Source organism: Bombus terrestris, chromosome 3 (genome assembly GCF_910591885.1).
Source record: "Bombus terrestris chromosome 3, iyBomTerr1.2, whole genome shotgun sequence".
In the NCBI taxonomy this organism is placed as follows: domain Eukaryota; kingdom Metazoa; phylum Arthropoda; class Insecta; order Hymenoptera; family Apidae; genus Bombus; species Bombus terrestris.
The window spans coordinates 5761894-5774810 of NC_063271.1; the positions used below are offsets into that span (position 1 = coordinate 5761894).

The 12917-nt window shown below is 46.0% G+C and overlaps 2 protein-coding genes across 4 annotated transcripts in view; one reads left to right on the forward strand and one right to left on the reverse strand.

The window, feature by feature from the left end:
• LOC100643796 overlaps positions 1-12917 on the reverse strand; it is a 19929-nt gene continuing 7012 nt past the window's right edge. The window contains exons 2-16 of one of the 3 annotated variants that reach the window (XM_012320554.3): positions 12049-12290; positions 11110-11732; positions 10186-10970; positions 9108-9345; positions 7604-7658; positions 6613-6894; positions 5945-6250; positions 4729-5144; positions 4436-4648; positions 3682-4041; positions 3351-3468; positions 2859-3274; positions 2545-2766; positions 2132-2477; positions 1-1646 (exon numbers count right to left, since the gene is read on the reverse strand). In XM_012320554.3, coding sequence (XP_012175944.1) covers positions 1392-1646; positions 2132-2477; positions 2545-2766; positions 2859-3274; positions 3351-3468; positions 3682-4041; positions 4436-4648; positions 4729-5144; positions 5945-6250; positions 6613-6894; positions 7604-7658; positions 9108-9345; positions 10186-10970; positions 11110-11732; positions 12049-12288 — 4875 coding nt within the window. In that variant the 5' untranslated portion in view covers positions 12289-12290 and the 3' untranslated portion in view covers positions 1-1391. Of the gene's footprint in view, positions 1681-2131; positions 2478-2544; positions 2785-2858; positions 3275-3350; positions 3469-3681; positions 4042-4435; positions 4649-4728; positions 5145-5944; positions 6251-6612; positions 6895-7603; positions 7659-9107; positions 9346-10185; positions 10971-11109; positions 11733-12048; positions 12291-12917 lie in introns of all 3 variants that reach the window. The other 2 variants (XM_048404593.1, XM_048404594.1) reach the window with 2 other exon arrangements.
• LOC105667132 (dorsal root ganglia homeobox protein) overlaps positions 10242-12917 on the forward strand; it is a 25796-nt gene continuing 23120 nt past the window's right edge. Inside the window, exons 1-2 of the mRNA XM_048404602.1 lie at positions 10242-10367; positions 10720-10843. The gene's annotated coding sequence lies outside the window, so the exon portion shown is untranslated. The remainder of the gene's footprint in view (positions 10368-10719; positions 10844-12917) is intronic.

Sequence of the window (12917 nt, forward strand, 5' to 3'; positions counted from 1 at the left end):
TGAACAAATAATATACTTTATTTTGTATATTGATTACAGCCATTTGGCCATGTTACAACCTACCAACAGTAATGTTAAAATTTCAATTTTTTCCCACTTTTTTTTAATTTTTTTTTTTACAATTTCTTTTGGTTTCGTATGTTCGAGCAAGATCTATGGTGGAAGATGAGTGCCGCTTTGCGTCAGTCGTGCGGACCTACTGAGATACAGTGTTCCAAAAATGAAACAAACTCCGTCTATATTTTAATGAGCGAGACTAGATTGACGAGCAGTCTTACGCTTTAAACGAAACATCTTAAAGATATATATATCGAAAACGTTTCACTAGACCGTTTTAAATCTCTTGAAAAAAATCGTTCCGTTAAAAATCTGACAAGCACGCTACAATACGGAACGCGACTCTCGCGTTCTGCAACTTTTTACTCGACTAATCGTTTTCGACGAAAGTACTGGGGCGTACTTTGAAATCGTTTACGAGACGAAGAAGTAGTCTAGACTCGAAATTGTAAACCTAACCTTTCGTATCGTTACGCTAGATTCTATGAAAACAAGTCTGAACTTGTGCTTAAATAGAATTCAAAAAACTTCGATAACTCGAATACTGGAAATTCTAATAACAAAGAAACGGCGATTGCTCTATCGTTTCCTTCCTCCTTCCTGTATCGACCGTTCTTCGAAGGTGGCACATCCCTTTGCATTTAAGAGGAATTTGTTCGTCTTCGACTTCGCAGTTTCCAAAATCGTCTATCTCTGGACGTATGATGAATAGAAATAGTGTTTTGTGCTTTGGATCCCTTTTCAGGCATATACATCCTTAATAGTCTCGCGGCACGTTCTTCTTGCGATCTATCCGCGGCCTTTCCGCTTAAGAAACTAAACAGCTTCATGCTGCGTCGTTTTATTCTCAATCTGTATAAGAAATTTTTCTCCGTTCTAGAAGGGCTAGTGTCGTTCTGATCTTCCGAATCTTCGTCGTGTTTGCCTGTTTTTCGTTGAATTCCGAACAATTCCATTCGTCTTCTTCGTTCGTGTTGCATCTCGCCTCTTTGACTATATCGACGATCCCTCGTGTCTCCGAGTTCCGCCGACAAATATCCTTCCCTCTCTGCTTGTTCGGCTTCGATTCTTTCGGCATTTCTGTTCTCTCTAGTCTCCTCCGCCCTTCGCGCTACCGATTCGAGTTCCTTCAAACGTTCCGCCTCCTTCGAGATATCCGACGACGTAACCTCGGTCGTGCAAGTATCTTCGACGTCCGACAACTTTCTATGAAGATTCACTATCTTTCTCCGGAACTCTTCGTCCTCCTGGCTCAATCTGGCAAAGATACGATCCCTGTCATTCCCATCGGAACTCATGCCGACGTTCTTCGACGTCGCCGTTTGAAACCGCTGTCACCACCATCCGACTTGATCCTTCGCGCTTCCAGACGAATCTTCCTCCTCCGGGAGTGGCTCTAACCTTTGCCTGCCCAGGAAACACCGCAACGAGCTGAGACTTCCACTGCCGAGTAACTGATCCATGTTCAGTTCCGACAAATTGCAGTCATCGTTCTCGGATTCCTGGTCGACCTCGTCCTCCACCGACAGGTTTAGGCCGTAGTTATCTTCGCCAAAAGTAACGGCGTTGCCTGAACCGATGGGCGGCGGCTAGGGAAGTCAGGCACAGTTGGGGCTAGTGATTCTTTGCAAACAAAAGGGCAAGCATTGTCATGCAGATGCGTGCGAAGCTTACCAACTAATTTTTATCTCTTACTAACTGATTTAAATCGTTTGCTCTCTCTCTCTCCCTTTCTCTCTTTCTCTTTCCCTAATTTTATTGCCTCGTTCGATCCCGTTATTTACTAACGTTCCGGATTGAAACTCAATGAAAATACAAACGGTCTCTTTTTAACCTTCTACGGTTTTAAATCGCGATACGACTATCGAATGCTTTGCGGTATAATGTAAGTGACAAGCTTTTACAAAAGCCGTGAGATCGATGAAAGAAGCGAAGCTGAAGAGAAAGTAAGAATATCGCGCGCGTAATCGATTTTCAATCAGACTCGGGGATCTTTCGTGTCGTTGAATCGGCCGTGTTCCTAGCGATACCTTCGAATGCTATCGTATTACCGTAAAATGGTTTGTATCATTACCGAGCTCGCGGTGAAGCTTTCGTCGTCGGGGCCGCCGGAGGTTGGAGTTCCCCAGATATCGTCCCCCGAGGTAGCTCCGGACGTCGTTCCTTCCTCATCGTTCGGGTCCAACGAGAATTCCGTTCTTTCAGGGGGGACTGGCGATTGAAGAAGGTATCCACCTATGCCTTCGCCGAGTTGTTCCAGTAACGATGATCTTTTACTGACTACGTAACTGCTTGCTCGAGCCGTCCACGCTCTTAAACCCGTAGGTGGAGACTCGGAATCTCGATTGTCATCGTCCGCTTGCTCTTCCAGCTCGTCGTCCTGATCCAAACTGCTCACCGTACCGAATCTTCTTAGAACTCTGGAAATTAACGAAACAGCATTATCATCGAACGATCTTTCGAACTTGCTTTCGCATTAAACTTTACCTGTACGGTGGTTCGCCGTCGCAATCAAGGTCGTCCTCGCTCCCATCTTCTGTGTTGCCATCGGCCGGAGTGTAAGATGGGCTGTTCCTTCCTGGGCTATCGTGCAGTCCATTTCTAAGTCGATGCCTGGTGCAGAAATCAGGCGTTGGCGGGACAACTGAGATCTTTGGAGGCAACGGGGAAAACGGATCTCTCGTCAAAGGCGGTGTTGGACAACCCGATCTACAATTGCACGCGCGTCTATCAGTGGACATTTCATTTACTACTTATTTCTATCGTTTTTAGTTCTTCAACAAAATCTATTTTCCTATTACCTGTGACATCGTCTACAAATGTTGATCGAGCTGGTGGAATTTTCCTTGGAAGATGCGAGGCTGCCATTTTTCTTCGTGTTTACGCTGTTGGATTTGACGGTACTGAGGCTCGCGCTCGAAGCTGTACTCTGTTGCTCTATATCCGAACTCATTATTTCCGTTACAACATCCTCCGCTGTCGCGTTTCGTTCTCGACTCGGTTCGTTGCTGGGTTCTTTCGGGGCACGTGCCGCCAACTCCTCGGCCGTCCATTCCTCGATAGGAACTTCCTCGTTATCCGGTGGAGGAATTTGATGGGAATTGCGCACCCATTGCGCCAAATGATTGTCTCCCGTTGAGCTTTTGACGATACTATCAATGCTGTCAACGGAGCGCGATTCCTTTTCCTCGTCCTGTTTCTGCGACTCCCTGGTAGTCTGTCGAATTGAGGATATGTAAAGAACTTGCTCGATTTCGAGTTAATCTTCAACTGCTTAACATTCGTTTACTCACTTGCGAACTTTCCGTAGGCTCCCTAATCGCTGCATTGGTGAAATTGCTACCGGTGATGGGACTTTCTTCTGGACTGTCCTGACTCGGTGTTCCACCATAGCCTGTATTTACATAGATTCTAAAATATAACGAATTAGTACAGACAAGCGAAACTACCGAACGTTTCGATGTGACGAGCTTGTCGGAGTCTCGTTGAGTTCTGAACATGGTACGTGACGGTAAACGATATCTTTATAGCGTTCCTTTCAAAAGCTATTCAAACTGTCCGTGAATCGTACCTATCAGAATTCCTCGAAACTTGGGCATCTCGATGCGAGTAAAGGCTACATACATCTGTCGCTGAAGAAGATTGTGCCAAACAGCCTTCAGTTCTGGAGTCGGTGCACGCAAAACTAAAACTCGTCTTCGCGGACGACTGTGAGGGCTGCAGCCACCGCTATTCACCTCCACGTGGCCGTTCTCCGAGCTTCCGGAAGGATTGATAGCGATTTGCAGTCGAAATTCAGTGGGTCTTTTGCGGACGGTGAAACAAGCCTCGGCGATGGTCGATAGTCGTAGAGGCTCTTCGGTTACGAATAGAACGCGATCTCGGGAAACCCGAGCGAATACGAGAAGGTCGGTAAGAAGTAAGGCCCATGAGGGTTGCAGTCGTGCTCGACCCTCCACTTTTGCGAGCGCACCGCCGAATAGCCTACAAAGATGCACGTAATCTTTTGTACGATGCCAGAGCCACTTTCAAGCTATGGTTACGTGTATTGGCGAATATACTACAACAATGAAGTATAATAGTTACAAAAAGTATTTTTTATTTATCATAATATCAAATTCCTGTAGTCGTATGAAAATACCACTAGATGGTTTGATATACTTGAATCTGATTAATCAATATGTAAATGCTATAATAAATGATAAATAATAAACACAGCGTGTGTATATAGATTCTGACGAATATACGTATACATTTGGTTTCTTATTCTTTATTCATCTTTAGACGTATCGTTGGTCAGAGCGACGGTACTTCAGAACATCTAACCACTGTAACCATAGCGTCATTCTGATCTTTTCGACACTTTTTCAAAACGCACCATTGTCTACCGGGCATGGCCAACGTGAACGGTTTGCATCTCGCGAAAACCAGTCGAGATTCAACCTCCTGCAGACTGAGCAAAGGTCTACCGGTATCGCGCGGTGGTTCCATCACACCGGCGTTAGCCGTCGCTTCTCTGTATCCCTGAGATAGATCTCTGGCTTGCTGGCAATTCCTTGGCGACGCCAGACCCAACAGTCTCGTCATCTCTCTAAGGACATTTCGAACGAATACACGACGTTTAGCGTGCGAGATTTCAAGCATGCGAGGATTTATGAACTTGAAACGAACCTGTAATGCTCCAGAGGCAAGAGCAAGACACCCGTCAAATCGGGTCGTCTCTTGTGCGGTACAGCTGGCTCGCAGACGAGCTTCGCGAATGCCGTGTTTCGTCTAAGGGCGACCAACAGGCAACACGCGCGTTGCAACCCGCTTAAGTATCTTCTATAGGCAGCGGTGATTCTTGGAACTCTACACAAGTAACTCTCGACTCCGCCACCTTCGTCTCGAATTTCTTCGGAGATCTTGAGCAACTCGTCGAGATTTTGGAAGAGGATCAAGTAATCCGCCGCGGAGAGAACATCGCGTCTCTCGGCTAAAGGCGCCAGAAAACGCGTTTGACCGCTTTTCAGGATTCCCCAGTACCGTGTTTCACGCACGGACAACTCCTCCTCCGGTGGTGCATCCGGGGCGAGGTTTGGAAACACCTGAACGCGTTCAATCGCAAAAGCCGTGGCATTCGTTCGATTTTAAACGAGGAAAAGGTTTGCAATTGTGCGGCATCGCATGCAGACAATTTTTACGTAAATCTATCGTTGTTCTCGGTTCATGCTCTGCAAGCGGATTCTATGTATCTCCATTTGGATTGTTCAGACGACGCAGCGCAAGACACGTCTTAGCATTAAGGGGATAGGGATGAAATAAATAAATAAAATACGAGAAATGCTTTTAAACAGAACTTGTTGAGCAACAAAAAAAAGAAAGACAACCGTTCAAGTTACATAATAAAACATAACTGTATCATAACTTAACCGTGTCCACCGACAAAGGAAACGGACACGCGCTATACATTACGCGTTCGCAGCAAAATACAAATAGTCACGGAAAAGAATGTACACGAGTATTGCGCGACATGGCGTGCAACGTGAAACATAAAAATAAGCTCGAAAGAAAATGCAGCCCGTTGCGGCCTGCGAGAACTTCGTTCAAGGAGTAGGTAACATCCGATCGATTCAAGTTCAAAGCGAATTTCCAATTCGATACAACTTATTAAACTAGCACGCAAAACATTTTGATCAACGCTACTCTGCGATTTCAACAAAGTTCATTAACCTAGTCGAAACCGCGAATGGAAGAATGATATGAAAAGTAAAAGTAAGTCAAGCGAAATCACGAGCAACCAAAGCCTTTTCGTCCGCGCATATCCGAGCAAATCGTCCTCCGATCATTCGAACGAAACAACTTCGATACGAGTTTTCTATGTTCAGACTAGGACGCCTGTACCGACCTCGGCGTTAAACGCAACCGCATGATGTCCGCCACCGATCGATTGCTGCAGACTAACGTTCATCGAGTTAGGCCGGTGCATCGACGAATGAACGTTCCCCTTACGATAAACTTCCAAAATCAGTTGATTCGTGGCCGCCTGGATCAGTCCAAGAATCTCTTCCCGTGATCGCGTCACTACGTTCGTCATATCGACGAAGACTACGTGATCACCTGGCCTCAGACCGGATCGTTCCGCCGGGCTGCCAGGGTCCACGCGTTCCACGCGGGGCGGTCTTCCCCAGGAGAGCGAAAATCCCCATGGAACCTACAGTGGAAGAAACGTTCTGTCAAAAGTGTTAGAAAAGGACGGATACAGGGGAAATAATAACGATCGGAAGAAATATCGAAGAGCCACGGGAGGGCTTTCCACGCGTTTGCTACAAAGGAGAGAGTTTCGATAGAGCTCGGCACGAGACTCGTTTAGCTAATGCCGTGGACAAAGCAGGCTTTCAGAAAAGGCCTACTTAAACCCTGCTAGTAAGAGGACCCCTGTGTTTCTGTTGGGGTAATTGCGTGAAACGACTATAAGTTTCCGATATGTACATCGTCGTGTAGCGAAGACAGGTCTCTCTGTATAGTCGTGGAGATAGAAGGACACGTTGTTGCGAAAGGAAAAAAGAAACCCACCTGATTAGCTGCAGTTTGCCTTATCAGTCTCCTCGTAACGGTGCATGGTGTTCTGCCGCCTCTAGCAGTAAAACCCGGATGCAGGGGTAAGCCAGTTAAAGGATCGATAGGCTCTAATTCGAGATGCCTCAAATACGTCAGGTCTTCCGCTCCTGAATTATTATTATCTGGCTCTCCGTCCTTCGACAGGGGTGGCGAAACTCCGCAATCTTGTGGCAAACCGGCATAAGGATTGCTCGTGTTCCGACCGGTTCCTGCCTCTAGCGGATGCCATGTCGCTTCCTAAAAATGTATCGTCGTTCAGCGAAACGTAAATTACCGAAAATACGATGATTCGTAAGTTTGTATCTCGATTCAAGTTACCGTGAACACCAACACGATGTTAATTTGCGATAGAGAACTTCCGCGAATCTTTATTACGAGTTCTCTCTCTAAGACGTGAAATCGTATTTTAAACCGAAAATCCATCCACATCGATAATTAACACGCGACTGTAAACTAAATTGAACGGCAAAAAATCAAGCCCGTCGCCGATACGTTCTGTTCCTCTCAACAGAACATGAATATTTTCAGCAAAACTCCAACCACGAAGAATACCACACAGTAAATGGCCACCACGATCATCTCTAGCTCGCGTGTCGTGGAACAACGTAAACGAACGATTTCGATTAAATTAGCGAGATATCGCGACGACACCTGCCACCTGCCACCTTTAACGAGGTCAAAGCGCAAGTGAATCTTTGCCAGGCAACGTTCCACTTACTTGCTTCGTAACGAGCTTAGCCCTGACCTTAAGCCAGGAAGACTTACAAATCCTAGCAAACAGCTGACGTATAGTCACGTATTAAACTTCCTCCTTGTCGAGACGCTATCAAATCCGAACGATATTTTCGTGTTTTTTGCGTCTTAAACCGAGTGCAACCGATTCGAACTTATCTTCGTAAATAATTTTGCTTGTGATTAAAAAATGAAAACGTTCAAATATATTTACCTTATCTTGAGACAGAGGTAGAGGTAGAGTCATACAGCCCAGCAGCTCGCTACGTCTGAAATGCGAAAAACGAAAACGTGCGTGAATATACGCGTGTTATATTGGCTACGTGCACACAGCGTCGTGTATCGCATTGGTGTATCGTGTATCAGCTTGCATTGGATAGCAGTATCGGTGTTAGTCGAACGTACGACAGACGACTGTGTACTCGCTGGATAAACGGCGCACACATACGCACACATACACGTACAAGTTTTAACTATTTACATTAGCTGGAGGGAAAAGGAAAAGGCAGACAGTTTCTGTGTTGTTTCCCGTATACCATTACAGAGACGCGCGGATGTTCGCGAGTGCACGTGGTGAACATGGTGCGCATGCTTCCAGAGAATCGATTCCCCTCCTACCGCAAGAAATCCGCACATAGCCCAGAAATTCGTTTTGATATTCGGATGGACCGTTGCTTCCGAACCTACGTAAAATTATCTCAGTTCGAGCTGTCTCTTATCGACCGGTAAATTATCGTATTTCCACTCGAACATGGCCATCGTGTGGCGACATAATCTTACTTTGCAGTAATTCGAACGTCGAACGATTGTATTCGAAGATAATAAAAGAGTTTCGAATTGCGTTTAAAAGAGAGACACGATAGGATGGCCAAGAACATTGGAAGCAGGGTTGCTTAGCTCGTTCGTCTTCCACTAACGAGACCAAGCCATAGTTCTTGACCTCAATATTTTTTCCTCAGAGACAGCGCCTACTTCTGTGCCTTTTCATCGCGGAATGATACAGTCGCTTGATTGTCCCTTCGTGGAAACGGTTTCGTCCGTTGTATTTGCTCGTTCGTATGAATTTTTAATTCGTCGCGGTAGGAGAATATAGACGATCAATGTCTTTGACGAACATCGAAAGGACACTTTTTCGTTGTAGCTACGCCACTGATAAACGCGAGCATCCATGTATCGTCGCACACGAACAGCATGCAGAAGATTCGAATATGATTATTCGACGACGCGTCTAACCATATAACTGACGTTACTCCTTTCTGGAAACTTGATGGCGAACGTTCTATAAATATTCTCAAACATTCTGCCGGAATGCACTCAAGGGTGGATTGCGTGAGATTAGTATCTCGCTCCGTGTACGAAGCGGCACTAACTATCGTTACCGGGTTAACCGATTATCATTTGGAAAGTGTTACCGGATAGTCGAAAGGCACGAATAGCGAACCGTGCGATTATGAGTCAAGGCAACGTTGAGAATAACGCGAAGATGTTCTCGAAAGAGAGAGAGACAGACAGACAGATAGATAGATAGATAGATAGATAGATAGATAGAGAGAGAGAGAGAACGGCTCGCGTGTCGATTCCCGGCAGCCGACAAACCGACAGCAAATCGTTCCGGGGTCGAGCACGTTTCGACCGTCTACGACGAGGCTACGTTTGCTATCTCAACCTCCGAGCCCCTCTTTTACTACGTGCACACTATCTTTTTCGAGCATGCTCACCTTGCACGACGATCCCTGTGCCAGACCGCGATGTCCAGGGACGTGGGCTTGCTGGTGTAGTGATTGTTGTTCACCGGGCAGGGTAGTATCAAGGTCTCGTGGAAAACGGGATTCGGTGTGGCTCTGTGTACCGCTGTTCTCTTCACCACTCCCTCACCGTTCGTATTCTTCAAACTCACCTTCACGTAAGCGTGAACTGGACCCTCGTATGCCCTCCGTAGGTCCTTGCACCTTATCACTGCACGAAATAAAAAGACAGTCTCGTCAGGGCACCAGCCTTTCTCGATCGTCTTTATGTTTTCTGTCGCGAGATCGGTCACACGCTTGAACCGCGTACGATATTCGAGTTATTAGAGAACGTATCGTTCACGGAAGAGGGTGAAAGAAGTTGGAACGAACGAGGACTCGTTCTCCTTCCGGCTGACCGTTTCGTTGCACGCACTACGCGCATCGCTGGTGCCTGACCAATGCGGCACTCCTCTACTTGCTGCAACACGCTTCCACTCCGAGTGATTCCTCCTCGTTCTCCCAAACGAACGGATACGAGAAACAAAAGATACGAACCGATTGGATAATCGATGTGATTGGCAAGCTACAGCACGATGGTTCAACGAAATTTATTAGCAGAATTTAGGTAATCGGAAGCGTGTGAACGAAGAAGCTGAGGGAGGGCAAATCTCGGAGATTTTTCGAGGCTTGTTTACGCAAGGATGTGTACCGCGAAGAATCAATGTTGGTAGGCTTACTAACCGGGAGCCAATTGCCAGGAGGGTCTGTGGGTTACTGGCACAGTCGTCTATCGCGGGGTGCCAACTGAAACACCCCCTCTCGTGGCACGTGACTGGCGCATGCCTTTTCGCAACATTGTTTCAGGGACGTCTTCGCGGCGCGGATACCCTCGTGAATTTCTTTCCGATAAGATTAATGTATCTCATGGGTTTGATCGTTACTTCTTCGGAGGTTTACTCGCGCGATTCGAATTTTATCAAAATAAACGTACAAAGTATACTGTAACCTATGCGTGTTTGAAACGAGAAACCTTCCAACATCTATCTTTCCCTTGATTCCCTATACTTACCTCGAACGTGTATTTGATCGCCCACGACGGAATACTCGATCTCGATCGATCCGTGACAATTTTGTCTCGGAGGTTCGCTTTCCGGGCTGAACTTGAGGCATCTTCTGACAGTCGCGACCAGCGGAGTCTCCGGTGTGTTGGATACCGAGTTCAGAAACGATTTCGAACTATGAAAATCATCGGTAAGAGTCGATTTTGGACTATCCAGATCCCAAGTATTCGCTTTCCTTCCAACTTCCTCGTCCTTGCGATCGTCGAGTTCACAGAACAACCCTTTCGGTTCGAACACGCATTTTTCGTCCAAAGTAGTGTCCAAGTCGGTCTCCAGGGCGAGTTTCTTTACGTTTGGATTCACAGCTTCTATGAAGGTATTCTGTGTCGTTGCTGATTTCGTGCCAGTGGACGGGCTGTGACTAGACGATCGTCTTTTTGCTCGCTTTCCATCGGTGACTTTCTCGGTATCCTTCCGATGCCGTTTCCTCCGTATGCCTCGCTGTCTCTTCAAAGTGAATTCTCCATCGAGATCGTTCGTAGGCGAGGTAAACGCCCAAGACATCGGCGATGGATCCTCCAACAATTGACTAGCCGAAGAGATGGAACTATCGTTGTGAATCGTAGCTTCCTCGGCCACGGGTTCGTCTCGTTCCACGATCGTCTCGTAAGTATGATCGGATGCGGAGAAGTTTTCTTCCTCGCGACTACTCCCGAGAACCTTTTTCCTTTCTTCCACGTCTCCCAAAAGAATTTCCGCCACGGTTTTGCCAGTAAAATTTACTTCCTGCTCCCTGGACAATAAGGATGACGATAAAAGATTAAAAAAAAAAAAAAAAAGAAAACAGTAAATAGAAAAGTAACAAAGAACATTGAAAAGGGATTTTAGGTAACAGAGGACGTGTGAAGTCTACAGTTTTGCGTGTCTCTTACCTGTTGAGAACTTCCGTAACCGTGTTGTCCATGTTCTCAAATTTAGGTAAGTCTTGGTCGATAGCCAGATTCGAAAGTTTCCCAGCTAGGGGCGTTTGACTATGACCATTGCCTTTCAACGAGTTCACAGTAGAGGAAACCTTGCTGTGGTACGGTGTCTTGCATCGAGCGTGAATTTTCGTGATCTTCGCCAGTTTCGGTAAATATGATATTTTTGAGCAGTCCGCGAACTTTGTTTTCCTCTCGTTCTGAGAATAAACTCGATTGTTGGAGAAGGGTACGGACTCAGCCTCCATCACGTCTTCGGGGCTAGTGGCCATCGAAATTTGTTGGAAAAAGTCAGAGACGTGCGATTGGAGATTCGCCCTGGCCTCGTTCACGATGTTTTGTGGTAGCTCGTTGTCACTTTGGAAATTCTTTGTTCTAGTTCTCATAAAGAGCGCCGGATCGGTTGGCAGGGTCAGAGCTGTCGAGCACTTGCTGCCCGGGGGAAAAAACGTTAACGGGCCGATATCGGCGTCGACCCTTGGCGTGCTTTGATAAAAACTCTCCGAGATCGATGATTTCCCCGGCTGCTGTGACATCGATTGACGTTTGTTCGCGCGCAAATTAGGCTTCGTTGCCTGAAACCAAACGATACGGCTTATCTCTCCTTCCAACTTCTATTTTCCACCTTTTAATTTTCCACGCAAAATCTGGGTCGTGATTTTCAGCGATGTTGCTTCATAAAGCCTCGTCTCTGCCGAAGTCACATCGAGCAACATCGTCTTCTTCTCTTGTTGCTACATGTGCCGAGATATTTTCAACAAATAAGATTTTATAGAAACATGAAGCAACGAAAAGTTACTCGATGTTGATTCTTCGGTGGAAACGAGACTTTATTCAGAAGGAACAGGATAGACACGAGAAATAAAAATTGGAATAAGACGAGTTCGATACCTGAAAGTACGTTCTTAGGTCGCTACCGTGGCTTCTGCATCTTCTTCGACGAACCGGCGTCGTTCTCGCCGATATATTTTCGGCATTTTGACCAGGTACACTCCGAGTTTTCGTCCCAGCAGCGGGAGGCGTGTTAGATAGATCTCGAAAAGGCCTACGGGGCGCCTTGTTCAAGTTAGGTGGACCGTGAGGCGTCGAGCTGCTCGCTGACAATGATCTCGAAACCGTCCACTTCAGCATCTCTAAAGGCAAAAAGCAAATCCCTAACTAAGCGGAACGCGTCTAACGTGTATTCACCCTTTCCACCCTTCCGCTAAAAAGCTTACAACAACTTTATCGATTTAACCGCGATACTGAACCGCAGACTACCACCGTTTCCATTACATACACGAAACCACACGATACTCCAGAATTTCAGACTGTCGTCGATACAACGAAATTTATTTTTAACAATCGAATATTCACAGATTCTTCGCGAATATGGAAGAGAAGTCGGATTAGATAAAAGTTATTAGAATAAAATTAGATTAGATCAAACATCGTCAAATAAATCTGTCAAATCAAACATTTTTGCAAAACATTTTTATCCCAGAGAGTATGTATTTTTCAGTTATTCAGATTGCTCGTGAATATGAAGGTGAAATTACGTAAGGCATGCACGTGACGCAAAGAAACAGGAAGGTTATCGCACGATCTTGCGTTAGAGGGGTACAATCGCAGGAAGAAGGAGGGTGTCGGTAGAATTGTATCAACCATACGGGCTGCCGAAAATACATGTCCGGTTTTAATTAGACAACAGGTCAAAAGTGGTGACAAAAAAAAGGAAAGAAGAGAGAAAAACCAGAAGAACAACAGAAAAACAGTGACGA